At 43.7% G+C, this 17,105-nt stretch overlaps 3 protein-coding genes across 8 annotated transcripts in view; 2 read left to right on the top strand and 1 right to left on the bottom strand.

Moving 5' to 3' along the window:
* TMEM267 (transmembrane protein 267) overlaps positions 1 to 17,105 on the top strand; it is a 429,802-nt gene that overhangs the window by 207,127 nt on the left and 205,570 nt on the right. The gene's annotated exons all lie outside the window — the stretch shown is intronic.
* SELENOP (selenoprotein P) lies at positions 2,417 to 10,782 on the top strand. Its single transcript, XM_081131488.1, has 5 exons — positions 2,417 to 2,672; positions 5,413 to 5,628; positions 6,383 to 6,595; positions 7,972 to 8,089; positions 9,310 to 10,782. The coding sequence occupies exons 2-5, from the start codon at positions 5,426 to 5,428 to the stop codon at positions 9,907 to 9,909; spliced, it is 1,134 nt and encodes a 377-aa protein (XP_080987614.1). The 5' UTR covers positions 2,417 to 2,672; positions 5,413 to 5,425; the 3' UTR covers positions 9,910 to 10,782.
* Positions 10,336 to 17,105, bottom strand: part of CCDC152 (coiled-coil domain containing 152) — a 21,302-nt gene continuing 14,532 nt past the window's right edge. For 5 of the 6 annotated variants that reach the window (XM_081131491.1, XM_081131492.1, XM_081131489.1 and 2 more), the window contains exons 6-10: positions 16,564 to 16,666; positions 13,345 to 13,472; positions 11,824 to 11,907; positions 11,349 to 11,412; positions 10,336 to 11,017 (exon numbers count right to left, since the gene is read on the bottom strand). In XM_081131491.1, the coding sequence (XP_080987617.1) occupies positions 10,863 to 11,017; positions 11,349 to 11,412; positions 11,824 to 11,907; positions 13,345 to 13,472; positions 16,564 to 16,666 (534 nt within the window). In that variant the 3' untranslated portion in view covers positions 10,336 to 10,862. The remainder of the gene's footprint in view (positions 11,018 to 11,348; positions 11,413 to 11,823; positions 11,908 to 13,344; positions 13,473 to 16,563; positions 16,667 to 17,105) is intronic. The other variant, XM_081131494.1, reaches the window with a different exon arrangement.

Genomic DNA, 17,105 nt, shown 5'->3' with positions numbered 1-17,105 from the left:
CATTAGAGAACACAAGATTAGGAACAACAATGAAACAGGTGCAGTTCATTTTAGATTTGGGGAAAAAAACCAGATGGGACACTTAGGAAGAAATTCCATGAAATCCACCCCAAATACCAGTCTGAACAATGGCGTAAGATTTGCCAGAAATATTTCTGGGAAAGCAGTTTTCTAAAAATCATTAAACCCACATAAGGAGTCGCTGATCAAACCCACACATTTAGTTCGAGTGCTGGTTAAGTATGACATTAATTTGCTTTTTTCTGTCACGAAGACTGGGGATCCATCCTACCTTTGGTGCGGGGCAGATGGTCCGAGTCAGGATCCCACTTTGCACATTCCCTCTGTCTCACGTGGCTGCACGTGACTAAAACCCCTCAGTCCCTCTCTAAGTACAACAGGTGTGTGTGTTTGAGGCAAATGCAGCTGGAAAGTGTCAGGTGGAAAAATACTTCTTCAGGGTTTTAGAAACTAACGAGAAACTCTGGTACTGATACTTTGAAAGACAAGTTAAAAATAAGTTTATAGAACATTGATTTTTAACAGTATGCAACTCTTAAAATGTTATGATGTTAACAATTCAATGTTAATGAAAATTGCCTAACATATTTTATTTATTTTTTCAAACAGTGAATGTTTAAAAAATCATTAATAATTATTGTCATTGTTTAAAAAAACCCAACAAATTAGCCCGGCCAGCAGTGGTTGAGCACTGACCTATGATCCAGGAGATCTCTGAATTCTCAGTCAGGGCACATGCCCGGGTTTCAGGCTCGGTCCCCAGCAGGGGGTGTGCAGGAGGCAGCCGATCGATGACTCTCATCATTGATGTTTCTATCTCCCTCTCTCTCCCTCTCTCTCTCTGAAATCAATAAAAAAATATTTTTAAAAATTAAAAAACTAACAAAAAATTGTCAGAATTCTATCAATTAGCACATTGTTAACATACGTGTGTACCTGGTTTGGCTGAACGTAGGTCCAAACACAAACGCACACTCTATAAATGCAGGTGTTTCAGTCATTCAGGGATTCATGTTTGGGGGTCATCTGATGCCCCTACATGCTTCTTGCATGTTGATGTCAACACCGTGTCCCCTGAGGAGCTGCAGGCACTACCTTTGGATATCTTTCCCTTTTAAAAAATTAATAACATCCTATTTCGAGCAAAACTTCCGCTGATGTTTGTTGCTCCCTGAATGTGCTCAGCCCCACATGAAATCTGGCGCCGTGTGGAGCTCCCTCCTGAGCCGCACTTACGTTTGATCTTCCAAACGGTCCTCAGATCTGCGGCCTGGGAGCCGGAGGAGAGGCTCCCTTCAAAGCAAGTTTGTTTCCGCATGAATCTCAAAGGATCCAACGGCTCCTTATCTCATCCGAGCCGCCTTCCTCCCGCCATTGTTCTCATTTGTCTTGTCCGCTCGGAAAACATCTTGCTCTTGGCTAGGCTGGCCTTGCGTGTCTTTCAACACGGACGCCCAAACAACATTATCTTTGGTGCGACGCTCCGGAGGGGGTCTGGGGCGCTTTCTGGGACCCATGCAGGGGAAGGAGGAATAACTCAGGTCAAAGGCACTGTGTCCCACGGTGCGGGGGAGCCCTCACTTTCCGTCGCATGTACACCAGCCACCGCCTGACGCCAGGCTCAGGGCCTTAAAGGCTACATGGGCCCTCCCTGCAGCAGCGAAGGGGCCGACGCCGAGGGATCACCTGCCGTAGCTAATGAACTGATTTACAAAACCACAGCCCAGAGCCCTGCTCTCTTTGAAGCACATCCTGGGCCCACAGGGGCCTGTTCTCCATGGAAACCGCCTGAGACCATAAAAGGTGAGAGTCTAGCTGAAAACATGGGCTAAATCCGTGCGTGACCACTCGGTTATGAAGATGTAGAACTGGACAGTGGGGATTTTCCACTTTATTTCTGTGTCATGTCCACACCCTTTCCCATGTCCAACTACTGTCACTGCCAACTTTTATTTGTTTGGAACTGATTTTGTAAAGATTTTTACATTCGATCCAAAAGCCTGTGGGGTGCGCAGGCCCTCCGGGGGTAGGGCTTTGAGAGAACGGGGTGAGGCTCGGTCTCCCTCAGGTGGGGGGTGCAGAAGGACGGAGCAGAGGCCCCGCGGGGCCCCCCCAGATTCGGGAGGTACACAGCGAGGCCGCCCCAGACGCTTGGTGACAGCAGCAGGTGATTCTAGCGGACGGCACGCAGCCGGCTTAGGCTTGGCTGCTGCTAAGCGAAAGGGAAAAAAGGTTCTTTTTTTCTTTTTTTAAAAATCAGCAGCTTAACTTGCTGGCTCAGCAAGTGCTCTTCCCGGTCCCAGTCTGGAAGCACGCGGGCCTTGGACGCCCTCTCCCCTGAGCCCCTCCTCCCGCCCCGACCGTACCATTAGATCCCACACACTGGGGTGTCTGAAAAGAAGGGATAAATCAGAAACTCCCACCAACTCTGCGCCCAGGCTGGGGCCGTGCCCGCTGCTAGCTTTGGAGTTGATTGTCTCCATCAGCTCAGGGGTTTGCCCTGGGGACAAGGTCACGGCCCAGAGCTGGCCTTGGGACAGGAGCGGAGCGGGGCGGGGTAAACAACAGGACTATAAATACCGAGGCCCCGGGCCTGCAGGAGCCAGCTGCGGAGCGGAGAGGAAGGACAGCCCCGCCCGAGGCCTGCTTGTGTAAGTGGGAGCCCTGCCTTTCCAATACCCGCGTCTTTTAGAGTTTCGTACGTGAGATGGTTTTGAACCTGATAAAGCGTTTCTCTCCTTTTGGGCTAGATTTTAGGAGAAACTAAACGCGCCCTGCAGGATGGGTGGGGGGGCTCTGGTGGGCGCATTGCACGCGGGGGTTTCTCCCTGGGCACCGCTGGGCACCGCTGGGCTCGCAGCTGGGAGCAGGGGAGGCTGGAGGAGCCCAGCGCTTGGGCTCTGCAGAATCCTGATGTCCTACAGGCGATAGTGCGGGTTCAAGCTCAAGTATCTCCCACTGAAAGACGCAGTGAGGCCTCTAAAGGGCAAAAGCAGCCGTGGAGTTGAAGGGCCTCCTGCCCTTTAAAGGGGGATTTTAAACAACTGTGGGTCTGTGTGTGGCCAACAGACCTGGGTTTTGTGATGAGATTAGTGAAATCTTTACTGCTTTCTAACTGTTACTGGATCAGCTGCCAGTAAATCCAGTGTTGTTATGTATCTTCATTCTGTTTATGGAGCTGACGGCTGTAATAATAGTCAAAAGCCTATTATGTAAAAAAATGGTCTTAAATAAACACAGTTGAGCAGCCTGTCGGTTACGAGGGCAGAGAAAAATCTCAACGCGTCCTCTCTAATTCACTACCCTCTGCCGATGGCTTATTTTTCCACCGAAAAACAGGGAAAGGAGTGAAATAGCCTTTCTGTTTATGCCCGCTGCTCGGCCCCTGGGGACGCTCTGCGCTCGGCCGTGAGAGAACCAAGCGCTGAATTCAGGAGGAAGGCTCTGTCATTACTGAGTTTATATTCCAGGAGGTAGGGATAAATCTAGCCGTTCCAGTAAGAAACGAAACAGCCCGAGTGATTTTAAAGTTCTCTTTGCCGTTCTAGGGCCTAACCACACGAACGAACAGCCCGGCTGCTAGTGACTGCAGGTAGTTATGACACGGCCTAGAAGCCGCCGCTGCCTGACTAGCTCCGCGGTCATGCCTTGGGGTCAGCAGAGCTGGTCTGGGTCCTGTCTCCCTTGGGACTTACTGTCTCTGTAGATGCCCAGAATCTCTCTTAGCCATGGGCTCAGCTGCAAGGGGGGTAACGCTCACGCAGTTGTCAGGATGAACTGCCAGGACGCGGACAATTAGCACCCCCTGCACGTAGTTTTATAAATGCTCAATAAATGGTAGCTATAAGGATAATTACATCATCAATACAAACACTACTAAAGAAATTCCCCAGATTTCATCTAGATAAATCTTCTCCTTTAAATATTAGAATTTTTAAAATGTTGTAATAGTTGGGATGGCCTTAATACATTATTTAATTTATTCTCTTACTACCCCCCCCCCCCCTTTAGTTAGGCTCTTATCCTGAAATATAAGTAGGAAGGTTGTGGTAAATGTGAGAGAACCAGGTTCTATAAGGTCCCATCTACAGGGTGGCCCCCCAAAATGTATACACACTTTGAATAATTATTAATTCCAATGGGTTAAATCTGAAGAGAGTCATCAGTTGAGTGATCGGCTGTAAAGGGTGTATACATTTTGGGGCACACCCTGTACATCTAGCCGTGCCTTAGAGCCCAGATCCATCTGACGTTACCCTCTTCATTCTGGGCCCACTTGGGAAACTTATTAGCTTCCTGTTCCGTGGCCCCCCAAATAAAAAGTGGTTTTCCTTCTTTATCCCACATCAGCGTCTGAAAAGGCGCCCTCTTCCTAGCTCTGGCATTTTGTGCTGATCTTTCCTTAGTCTCACATCAAAACGAGCCCGATCGCCCGTAAGGGTTTCCTTCCTCTGCTCGGCTCGGCTGAAGCAGCTCCTTTCTTAGCACCTCTGAAGTCACCTGCTCCATCTGGGCCAGCGCTGCTGCTGGGAATATTTCTGCTCGGGTGTTTAACTTCCTACTCAGATGGGTGTCATTTTACCCCAGAACGTGCCCTCTGGTCACAGGAAAGTGTCTGCAGCCAACAGAGGAGCTGAGTGAGATTTCAGTGAGACTTAGTGGTACCAGGCGGTGGCTCTGCAGGATTGCTCCCTGCTGAGGTTTTTCCCACTGGTCCAGGGTAACGTTTGGGCAGCTGGTTTTACACCTGAAGAGATTCAGACCCTTTGATGTCCGCATAGCATTAGGCTTTTAAAAACAAGAGCAACAACAGGGAGCTATCCCGGGGAGACTTGCAAATACAGACGGTTGGAACCTGCGGGGCTGAGGGCCTCGCCCAAGCCGCCCTCCTGGTGGCGGGCTCCCTCCCTGCCACCTCCTCCCCCCTGGGCTCTTTCCAGGCCGGCTCTTTTCATTCCTGTGCAGAACCCCGACTTGCCCTTTCCTTTCTTAGGTTGGTCAAGGATGGCAGGTAGCCATCAGAACTTGGCGTAGCTCAAAAATCAAACGTGTTTGCAGGGTTACTTAGTTTTGGTGGCCAGAGTCCCAAACTTTTTCCAAGTCCCGCCTCCTGGAGAAGCCTCTGGCTCCATTTGGGCGAATCTCCCTGGGGTGCGGACTGAAGCACCTTGCTCAGCTGGACAGTGAAGGGGGGCTTTGACCACTACCCCGCTTCTGGCTGATCTTCCCACCATAAAGGAAATTTGGCGCATGGAGGCCCAACATAATGAGCCCAGCAACGTGGAGACAATCCACGGCTAGATGTTTCTAGGAGAGAGAATCATGCTGGATTCACAGAAAGACCTGACTGACGCCACCATGAAGATGACAGAGAGCTCTTCTCTTTTACAGGACAAGCCCGGCAATGTGGAGAAGCCTGGGGCTGGCCCTGGCTCTCTGCCTCCTCCCCTGGGGAGGGACGGAGAGCCAGGGGGAAAGCGCCACTTGTAAGCGGCCTCCGGCCTGGAGCATAGGGGACCAAGACCCAATGCTGGACTCCTACGGCTCAGTGACCGTGGTGGCCCTTCTTCAAGCCAGCTGACCCTTCTGCATCATGCAGGCCCACAGGTGAGATCCTTGCTGTGGTGCAGGACTGCTTCAGGGAAACGCTATGAAGCATGTGCATCCACACTCACACACACACTAAAAACAGAAACGACATATTTATGAAATCACCTTTTTGGGAAAACTACATCTTTGCATAGAACGTGTAAGGAGGAGAGAGCATGTTGACAGCGGTTTTCCTGGGACTATGAAAATTTTCTCTTCTGTTTGTCGACCTGTGTTTTATACTGTCTTACTAAATATATATTATTTGTGTAACAAAAATGTGCTAAAATGTACTCCTGCAAATGCCTTCGTATTTCAATGTGGCAAAGATGAAGCTTCGTGGGAGTAGGAGCATTAGACTTGCCACAGAGGCCTTGGGTCATTTAACAAACATATATATTAATATGAATTTGTTAAACATGTATAACAAATATGCGTAAAACTACTTGTTGGGTTACTTGCCAAATATTTACTGGGTAGAATTCTCTGTAAAATGGATTAAAAATTTACACATCATAGGATTAACTTGAGCATGAAATGAGCCATGTTTGTGCAGGCATTTACCATAAGGTTTTAACTGAGCACAAGTGCTCAATAAATAATTTAAAAGATGAAAGTTTTAGTCCCTTACAAAAATATAAAGAAGGGGTGTAAGTAAAAAGTAGTAAAGTGTTTCCTGTAGAAAACAGAGGAGAAAGAGAAAAGTCACCAATAAAATTAAATGAGTTCATTCTTTTTTTTTTTTTTTTTGTATCTTTCCCAAATATTTTAGTTTGGAAGACCTGCGAGTAAAACTGGAGAAAGAAGGTTTTTCTAACATTTCCTATATTGTTGTCAATCATCAAGGAATCTCTTCTCGATCAAAATATATGGATCTTAAAAGTAAGGTTTCAGAGCACATTCCTGTTTATCAACAAGAAGAAAACCAAACAGATGTCTGGACTCTCTTAAATGGAAATAAAGATGACTTCCTCGTATATGACAGGTGTGTACACACACAGCACCAGAAATGAACAGATACCTGCTTTGTATTTAATTTAATAATAAGTGATTTAAGTTAAGACACCTGTTTTTATTTTTTTACCAAGTACTTAGTTTCAAAGTGAGCCCATTAAAATATTTGGTTCTGGTATTTTTGAAATGACTTTTACATAATTCAGCACTTCAGTAGGGAAATAAAGAAGACTGACTCTACTTCCCCCCTGTAAACTGGCTTCTGGTTAAACACAGTGAGGAGCGACTTGTATACCATGCGGTTCTAACCTGAGGGTTTTGCAGAACAGCCACACTTTGGGGGGCTGGCTGACAGAAGGTGAAGGGATTAGCCAAGGGGCATGTCTGCATAACCACAGACAAGTGTGGTGAAGGGGTGGGGCGGGGTGGGGCAAAGTAATAGTGTCAACATTAGAAATAAAGAAAAAAGAAAACACTCAAACAAAACAAAACAAACCACACTTTGCAGACCACTTGCTTATTTCTAATTAAAAATTTAAAGACTACAAACCTGAATTCTTGAACTATGAACTGTTAATTATGTAGCACAAATAACCAGCACAAATCTGCTTTTCATTCCTTGAACAAACAAAACATTTGCATTTTATTATTTGATATTATTAACATCCCTAGTGGGCGCGGTTTTCTTTTGGTTCTTCAGAGATGGTGAGCCAGACTCGGCCTGGGCCTAAGCCCTCCTTGATCTCACGCTATTTTCAATATTACACGTCATTCCTTTAGGACAGCAAAGCTCTACTTTAGTCAGCTGCAAAGTGTAACGCGTTGATATTCACAGGAAATCGTGCACACTGGAGAATGTGGGCGAGGACATTTCCACCCCACCCTTTTTGAGAGTGTCCAGTGTTGTAATTATGTCTTTCATTGTGCTGAAATTTTTGTTGCGTCAGATTTTTTTTTTTAAAGTAAATCCAAGACTCTAGGATTTTTCTGTTGTGCTGTGATTTCTTGGGTGGACTTGGTGCTGCCTAGTGGCTATCAAACGCTCATGTGATTTAAAGAGCTTAACTTATGTCAGTGGTTGGCGCATTGGTAGAATTTTTAGGTCAATTACAAAATTGTACTTGACCAAGTCACAGCGGCCACAGTACAGAGTTTTGATATTATTTATAGTGATGTATCTGTACCTTTCTAAGTGCTAGTGTTAGGCCCGCTGCAGTCTTGCTATGGCCTGGGCTGGTCTGAGTGCCAGGGAGCTTGTCTGAGACCCGCTGAAGAACATTTTCTGAAGGCATGGACGGGTCTTAGCTCTGCGAGCACCGAACCTACTCGGCGCTCTTCCAAACCGTGCTCGGGTAGGGTCACGGTGCAGGAAACACTGCAATGACCTGGTCTTTGCTCTGTTCCCAGATGCGGCCGCCTCGTGCATCACCTCGGCCTGCCGTTCTCCATCCTGAATTTCCCGTATGTGGAAGAGGCCATTAAGACTGCTTACTGCAGAAAGAATTGTGGAAACTGCTCTTTCACGGTATTTTTCTCAATTATTTTCTTGGGAGGAAAGAGGAAGTCTTTTAAGAGTTATCGAAATAAGTTAATGTTTCATGACCAATTAGCTAATTAGTGTTTCTGTTGGTGTACTAAAAATAAACAGTAATTTTTATAATTATGCACACTTCCTGCCATGTAGCCTATATTTAAAACATCTTTTCAAGACCCACATTGCCACTTTTACCTGGAAGGGTTTTAGAAAATAAAAAACATAGATCACATATTGCAGTTGCCACCAAGTGATGTTGGGAGAGTGAAAGTGCTCCGAGAACTCGGCCACCGTCAGTCAGTCACGTTAGTGTAACATCCTGGGCGTGGTCAACACGAGCACAGTGACGGCAGAGCATAAGCCCAGCAGGGCCTGACCCGACGGGCCCAGGGAGCCCGCGGTGCCAGGGGAGCGCGGCTGCCGGCTCTCCACGGCGCCCGGACGCTGTCTGCGCCCTGCAGTTGACACGGGTGCGGAAGGTTCCGTGCAGGGCAACTGATTTTAGGATTTGATATTTGGTTGACTCGACTGCAACTGATTTAAGTTCTTTTAACCAGTTTATTTTGTTTTGCTTCTGCAGACTTAAATACGGTGGTTTGACTTTCTTTTTAAACCTTATATATCTCTCAAGTTCTTCGGAATTCTTGAAAATTTAGGAAATGCTCTTGATAAGAAAAGGAAAATTTGAATTCTGTTACTGATTTAACTAGTATAAAGCTGAGGTGAACTGTTGAGCTTCAATTGTATCACTCTATTTTATCTATTTTCAAAATGTTCTATCATTAGATATAGGTGGGAATCAAGCTTTAAAAAAAGTCTAGGCGTTAAGATTAACATCAGGTTCTTTTCTCACTAGTATTATACTAGAACCACAAAGCCAGTTCCATCTTATTGAACTAGTAGGGGTTTCACATATGTTAGCTCTGCAGATCATTTAAAAATGTTTTTATTGATTATTTTAGAGATAGAGGAAGGGAGAGGATTAGAGAGATAGAAACATCAATGAGAGACAAACATTGATTGGCTGCCTACTCGGGATCGAGCCTGCAACTCGGGCATGTGGTCTGACCAGGAATTAAACTAGTGACCTCTTGGTTCATGGGTTGATGCTCAACCACTGAGCCACACAGGCCAGGCTCTACAAATCCCTTTTCATGCATTCCCCCTAAGTCTACAAATGTGTTAATGAGTGGTTGATACATTTGTTTCAGACCCTGGAAGATGAAGACTTCTGTAAGAATGCATCTTTGGCTTTTGAGAAAAGCACAACAGAGGCTCCGGGGCCACAGCCCCATCACCATAACCATCATCACCATCATCACCGACATCACTATCACAGGCACGGGCACGAACACACTGGGATCGGCCAGCTTGCAGACAATCAGCAGCCAGAAGCACCAAACGAATCTGAGCCCGCCCCCTCTCCAGGCCCTCTGAACCACCAGAAGCTCAAGGGCCCCCAGGGACAGGGTCACCCAGTGCACTGAGATGTGTCAGGAGGTGAAACGTCACCCTCCTCTTCTTCACAGAGGAAACTCTGAGGGAGGAAGTGTATAAATCAGTTACTCTGACAGTTGCCCAAAGATTCAGAGTTAGCCCCCAGCAGCTGATGCTGACATTGTCGCCACCTGGTATTTGAACACACAGGGTCTGCAATCACCTGACAGTGTAGAGAAAGCCTCCCCTCTTTATGTAGCTGACAGGGACTCTGGGCAGAGGTGAATGTCATTGAGTCTTGACAGTGACGTTTGCCTCCCGCTGCCTGACAGGTGGGTCAGCAGCCCGAGCCCACAGAGGCCAGCACCAGCTGAAGCTGAAAAACTGAGGGAGAAATGTGACAATGACCTTCCAACTAAACATTTAAAATAGGATCTACGCCCAAGTCAGTCTAGATACCATTTCACTTAGCATTTTATAAGCTACCTATGATAAAAAAAATAGGAATTGGTTTTGTGCAAACATGAAGAAACCTACTATACTGGCTTTCAAATTTTAAGATTTATGCCAAAGAAAAATTTAACCCAAACCATTTTTGTTGAAGGGCAACTGGAAGGTGATTGCGGCGCTCGGCCGACACTCTTTCTTGTCCTCTCTCCAGCGCTCTACTTGCATTAATGAGAACAGGAGCAGAAACTATGACCTAGGGGCTCCTGTTGGACAGCCAGCAATCTAGAGCGGAGGAAGGACAACAAAGACCTATTTCCACTTTTCATTCTCAAAACGGTATTACCTGTGTCTTTTTAACCTGACAGTTTTAACAGATTAAACCTTTAAAGGAAGGAGTGAATGCTGTCTTTTGAGATCCAGAAATACTTCACATATGAGTATTTTGCTAGGACTACATTTTAAATATCCATTTATACTTTTTTATATCTAAGACTCAAATCTTGATTTTCACTATCGCCTATGAAAGAAGCCTTTATCTGTTGTTTTCTTTAAGGAGTTGGATACAATGCCAGGTAAACCTTGAGAATACCTGTCATGAAAGAAAGAAACAAGGGGAAAGATAAAAGAATGTCTGTCTCTTGCTTAAACAGTATTTCCACAGTCAATGATGGTTCAATAGGTAAACTAAGTCCTAGGAACCTGAACTCCTTTGTGGTTAATACTACTAAGCAAGAATTCAGGACACAGTTGGCCAAAGTGTGAATTTATTTCAATAAACTCAATTTAAAAAGTTTAAAGCTGTCTCTTTCATTGTCATTATTTAGGTAGCATGTTATATTAACAACAGAAGTGAATTTTTCAACTGCTTTTAAAGAAATTAAATAGCAACAAATGAATTCACTGCTATACTTAAAACCGCCTGCGTTTGAGGTGAGGATCTTTGCCGACAGAGAGGCGTTGCTCTAACTCGCGAATGGTGTTGCGGAGAGCTGCAATCTCCTTGTTTTTTTCCTCTTGAAGATGTTGAAGCTTCTAAATGAAGCAGAAAAATTTTATTACAATCCAGAAATAAGATTAAGTACAAGAAACAACAAAGCAACGACAAAAACTAAACTTCTAGTTTAAGTAAAAGTGGTGTTAAAAAAACATCTTACTTTGAAAAGTATAATTTTATTTTTGTGGGACTTAATGGGGTAAATCTGGTCTAAGGATGCAAAACACACATTGGCACCACTTGTTTTAGTTTGTTCCCTTCTCCCTCTAGAGCCTGAAGTTGTAAAGCGTAAAAAAGGTGAACAAAAAGAAGCTACCCGGGGCCTAGGCAGCTTCAGAAGTCAGTCAACGTTAGTTCAAAATACATTACGGGATTCTTTAGACGATCCAGAGCCAGAGGACTTCTCTATGTTGTGTTTTTTTCTTAAATATATCTTTATTGATTTCAGAGAGAGGAAGGGAGAGGGCCAGAGAGAGACAGAATCATCAATGATGAGAGTCATTGATCAGCTGCCTCCTGCACGCCGCCGACTGGGGATCAAGCCCGCAACCCGGCATGGGCCCTGACCGGGAATCAAACCTCCATCTCCTGGATCCTAGGCTGATGCTCAACCGCTGAGCCACGCCGGCCAGGCTACTTCTCTAGGTTTTTATGAACCACTAAGATTTACTAGTTTAAATGGAAAGTAACCTTTAAAGATTATTCAAAATCTAGTACCTTTCTGTCTGATATATTTTAAGAAAAATTAAGTATATTGCTAGTAAATATTAGCCAACTTTTATGAAAAACACACTAAAATGTTTTATTTTCTTAAGCAGCCGCCATGGAAGAAAAGCATACATACCCTCCTGTAGATACTCTGCGGCAAAGCAGCAGGACCCAGACACGATTCTGATTTAGTTTGAACTCTTGCTAGTCTGGCATCAAACTGAATGAAATTTAAAAACAAAGTTACTGAGAACATTCTAGTTAAACAATTAGAAACAACTGTCTCCATAAATATAAATATAATCCATCAAATCCTCTGCTGGTTTGACATTACACTGAATGGGGTAAAAAGTTCTCATTAGGCCATTACAGGTCATGCTTTTGCAAAATCTTCCATCATAGTATTTCCCTTCAGGTGAGTTTAGTGTGGCCTCCCCGTGGAATACCAAGAAACTCTCTGAGGCTGTGTTCTGGTTTGGGGAGAGAAATGGATTCTGACAATGAAAATAAACAGCAGAAAGAGTTCTGTCAGCCACACAACAGACTCCAGCCAACAGGGCCCAGATAGCACATAACATGCCCACCCAGCCAAGGGGATGGAAGAGGTGGCAGATCCCGAAATGGCCTCTGCATCTCAGCTGCCCACTCAGCCTTTCTGTGGTGGGTACACTTGACCCTAAGGCAGCAGCAGCCGCAAAGAGCCTCCAACCTCAACACACCCCCTTCTGCTCAGTGATCATACACGTTTCACCACTGTACCTCCCCAAGAACCCAGGGATACCGAACTAGCTGGAACATGAGAGTATGCTATCTTCAGTAATGGTGAATTATGACAACATGAGGTCACGAGGGAGTTAGGCTGGGGGAATGTGATAAAATATGATGGAAAGGGAGACTGGTAAAATCTAGAAAAAAGTTTAAGGAACAAATAAATTGTCAAATATCAATATCTTTAGATTTTGACATCTGGTTAAACAACCTACTGAAAAGGCTTCCCAGCCAAGAACTGGAACCTCAGCCTTTGAGGGGCCCTATTTGAAGTCCCTTTGTATATATTTTTAAAGTCTGGTTTGTCTGCCCTTATGATATTCTACACATTAGGGAGACATTTGTCTCTTTTTATTCCAAGGAAAGAGGAATTTCTAGTTAGTTCACCAGGGTTCCACCATTTTGGCCAAGGAGGGAGTAATGTTAAGGATTAGAACCCCCCCCCCCGCCCCCTCGGGACAGTGATGAGCCCCCCAGGCTGTAAAATGCAGGTAATCCCTGGGTTATCTGACCTCCCCTCAGAGGAAACAAGACCTTCTCTGGAAACCAGGACCTTTCGAATGACTGAAGAGCCCCACCTTCAGGCCAAGTGATGAATGGCAGTGTAGCTGACTGTTGTCAGGGCCTGAGCACTGGTTATGGGGGCCTGAGCACTACTTATGGAGGCCTGAACACTGGTTGTGGGGGCCTAAGCACTGGTTGTGGGGGCCTGAGCATACGTTATGGGGGCCTGAGCGCCGGCTGTGGGGGCTGAGCACTGGTCGTGGCGCTGAGCCTTGCACATGACAGAGAACATGTGTGAGAAGCCCTTGCATAGTTGCTTCTACTCCCGAATTCCTCGCACTGTGATGAAAGATGCAGCCTCACATTTACCCATCTAAACACTTACCTCTAGCTGCAGTTTGATGATTTCACTTTGCTTTTCCGCCTCTTGAATTCTTAGCTTCGCATTTAACCCTGAGATCTCCGCCCCCATGTTCTCCATCAGTTCTTTACTCTTTTCTTCATTTAATTCAACTGAATAAAACAAAAATTAATTTGTCTTAATGCTCCAAAAATCTTGCAGTTCATCAGCATTTAAATGATCCACAAGAAAGTAAGTTTTATTAATAAAAACATATAGTACTTTAGAAATGGTTTATGTGATAGTAGCCTTTAGATATTTTTGACAAGCCCTTGCAAAATGCGTAAGGCACTAAAGCCACCCGCTGAATGCTTCTCAACAAGGAACCTAGTTTATACTCCTAAAGGTCAGTGGCCTAGAGGACAGAGAGGAGACTTAGTGCTTAAAGAGCGACACGAAGCCTGGGTTCCTAGGCACAGAGGACCCCAAGTTCCTGGGTGACTGTAGAGCTATACCAAGCACCTGCCATCCTCTATTCCACATAATTGGGCCTCTCTGATATTCACACCATGGTTTTGTGCTTCATCAAATGTCCTGTTCCCTCAGTTTTCCTATCCCTATAAATAACACCATGGCACCCAAGATGGGAGCCTCAAGGAAATCTTTGGATTTAGGGAGAAAGGAAAGAGTTGATTAGTCTACGAAGCCCCCTGGGTAAGGGGCCTCCATCCACAACTAATGCAATACCTACCTACTTAGTTTCAGGCCTTACTTGTCCTCAGTTGGACTCTGTGTCTAGACTCTCTACCCTGTCTTCCTAAAGCAGACCTCTAAGCATGGCCATCACTGGCTCAGAAACCTTCAATCACTTCCCATTTCCTCAGCCAGACACTTCAAGAGGTTACAAAGAATCCAGACTTACCCAGTTTTGGCCTTTCTCTTGCTGAACCTTTCTGTGTAGTGCAAAGAGAAGGTAGGGAGTGGACTATGAGTCCCTAGAGTGCCCCATGTCTCCCCTTCTGTATGTCTCAGTTTTTATTTTCTCTTTGTCTAGAAGCTCTTTTCCCATCTTCACCAGTCAACCTTACCCATATCCAGGATTTAGGAGCAGTCTAGTACTAAGGCCGCATCTCAGCCTGGATGAGGCAAAGGCTAGAAGAATGTGTTTAACTACCCCAAACTTAGAGACACTGACCTCCACCTGGTCTCGTTATGTGCCTGGAGGCAGCCCTGTTGAAGACGTAATGCATGGAAGTTGTGATGACAACATCTTCAGCTACGTTAGAGGACAGGTGTGTGATTTTCTTTATCGTAATTTCCCTGGAAGCTTTAACAAGATTATGCTGGCCTTGTGAAATGAACTGGGAACCTGTCTCCTCTCGTTAGCTTGTTCATGCCCTGAAAGAGTTTGTGTAAGACTCGCTTTAATTTTCCTGGAATGTTTGATAGACTTTCACCAGGAAAGCCATCTGAGCCTGGAGTTTTCTTTGTGGGAAAAATATTTATTAGAGATGTAGTTTCTTTAATAGAGATAGAACAATTCAGGTTTTGTTTCTTCTTGTGTTACTTTTTATCTTCAAAAATGTCCAATTCATCAAAAATTTCAAAATTATTGGCATAAAGATGTTTGCTTACGCAATTAAGGAGTTCTTTCATTTTTTAAAGTTTAAAGTGATTTTCTCTTTTAACATTTCTGATACTGATTAATTGTACTTTGTCCATTTTTTTCTTGATCAGTCTTGAAGGGAATTATTAGGTTTTTCAAAAATTTTGGGGTCTGATTCTTTGTGTTTGTAATTTCATCAATACCTGACTTCTCTCTTCCTAATTTCTTCAGGCTTGATTTGATATTTCCCCCTACTTCTTGATATAGGTATTTAGATAATTGATTTAAATATTTTCCAACATTTGAATTTAAGCCGTAAACACAGCTTTATCTGTGTCCCACAGTTTTGATACAGTCTACGTAATTCAGTTCAAAACTTTAGGATTTCTACGTTGCTCCACAGGTTACTCAGGAATAACTTACAGACACATAGGGGTTTTCTATCTGCTCCCTGTGGACCAGAGGAAATTGCAGACTCTTCCTTAAGCGGCTGTGTAAAGTCACAGTCCCACCACTGAGGCATCAGAGTTCCCGCTGCTCCACATCCTCATCAGTACTTGATATTGAAAGTTTTTTTTGCTTAACATTTTAGGTGTTCTAATGGCTCAAAATGGTACCTCACTGTGGTTTTAATTAGCATTTTCCTGCTTACTAATTATGTTGAACATGTTTTCATGTGCTTATTTTCCATCTGTACACCTCGGGGGAAGTGCTGCTCAGACGTTTGCCCGTTTTTTTGTTGGGATGTTTGCCTTCTTACTGAGTTGTTAGGGTTCTTTTATATTGTGGGTGCAAGTCCTTAAGCACATATGGATTTGCAAGTGTTCCCTTCCAGTCTTTGGCCTGTCTTCTCATCTTACCAACAATGTTGGACAGAAGTTAATAATTTTGATGAAGTTCAATTTAGAATTTATTCTATATTATTTGTTTTTTTATTTTTTAAAAAATACATCTTTATTGATTTCAGGGAGAGGAAGAGAGATAGATAGGAACATCAATGGTCAGCTGCCTCCTGCACATATTCCACTGGGGATCGAGCCCCAAACTGGGCATGTGCCCTGACTGAGAGTCAAACCTCGATCTCCTGGATCATAGGTCGATGCTCAACCACTGAGCCACGCCGGCTGGGCTATTTTTACCTTTTGTTTCTTTCCAAGAAGTTGTGCCTAACTCAAGGTTGCAAAGATTATCTTCTATGCACTTTTTTTGCAGTTTTATAGATGTAGGCTTACATTTAGACCAGTTGTCCATTTCAAGTTGATTTTTGCATATGATGTGCACAAATATAGTCTCATTAAAAAAGATTTTTAATACCCTTATAAAGTAGTTAATGCGCAACACAGGTTCATAAGATCTGCTTTACTGAAGAAAATTCCATTAGTGAAATGATATTCAATACATGAGCATATAAATATCCAAGTTATGAATTATACATTTTATATCAATTTTATAAGGACATTGTTTCATATTAAATATCAGGTGCAAACATCATGAATACAATTTAGACATGTAATTTATATCACATAATTTAGGTATAAAATCTAAATTAAAATATCTCAAGGCAGTGTTCACTCAAGAATACTGGTTGTTACTGAAAAAAGTTTACATATGCATCTGAACTGTTTTATATCTTAGAACTCAGTAAATTAAAAACTTACTTTTTTTCTGCATATCCTGATAAAGTTTCTTTATTTCTGCCTTATGTCCTTCCTCTTTGATTTTCATTTCACTCATAAGTTTGTCAACATTATTCTTATATTCCTGAAGATTAAAATATATATATTCATTCTTCAATTTAAATATGTGTGCACTACTTTTGATTAGAAAGGTGAAAATTTCAAATTTTATATTAATTTTTGATATGTAATCATATCTAGAAAGATATTGTTCACTGAATAATCAGCTTTGAGAAGGATCAGTTTCTGGTCTCAGAAGACAGAGACCATCTAGAGACAATGTCTTTTTATTTTTGCTTTCTGAATACTAATCTTGAGTGTCGAGCATATTATAGACTCTTAAAACATTTTGTTTCATTGTGTAGTAAATGCCAGGATGGCATTAAAGTAGGTCCAATAAAAGCCAAAGCTACACTTCAGAGTCAACAGTAGGCACCGTTCAATAGCCAGTCAGCTAACCCCAAAGTAAGACAAATCCCTCTGAATGTGGCTGAACTTCTGTTTCTGAAAACTGTACATACATC

The sequence above is a fragment of the Miniopterus schreibersii genome, assembly GCF_964146895.1.
Source record: "Miniopterus schreibersii genome assembly, chromosome: 3".
In the NCBI taxonomy this organism is placed as follows: Eukaryota; Metazoa; Chordata; class Mammalia; order Chiroptera; family Miniopteridae; genus Miniopterus; species Miniopterus schreibersii.
Note: the sequence above shows the minus strand (reverse complement) of the source record. Positions and strands in the feature narration are given on the sequence as shown.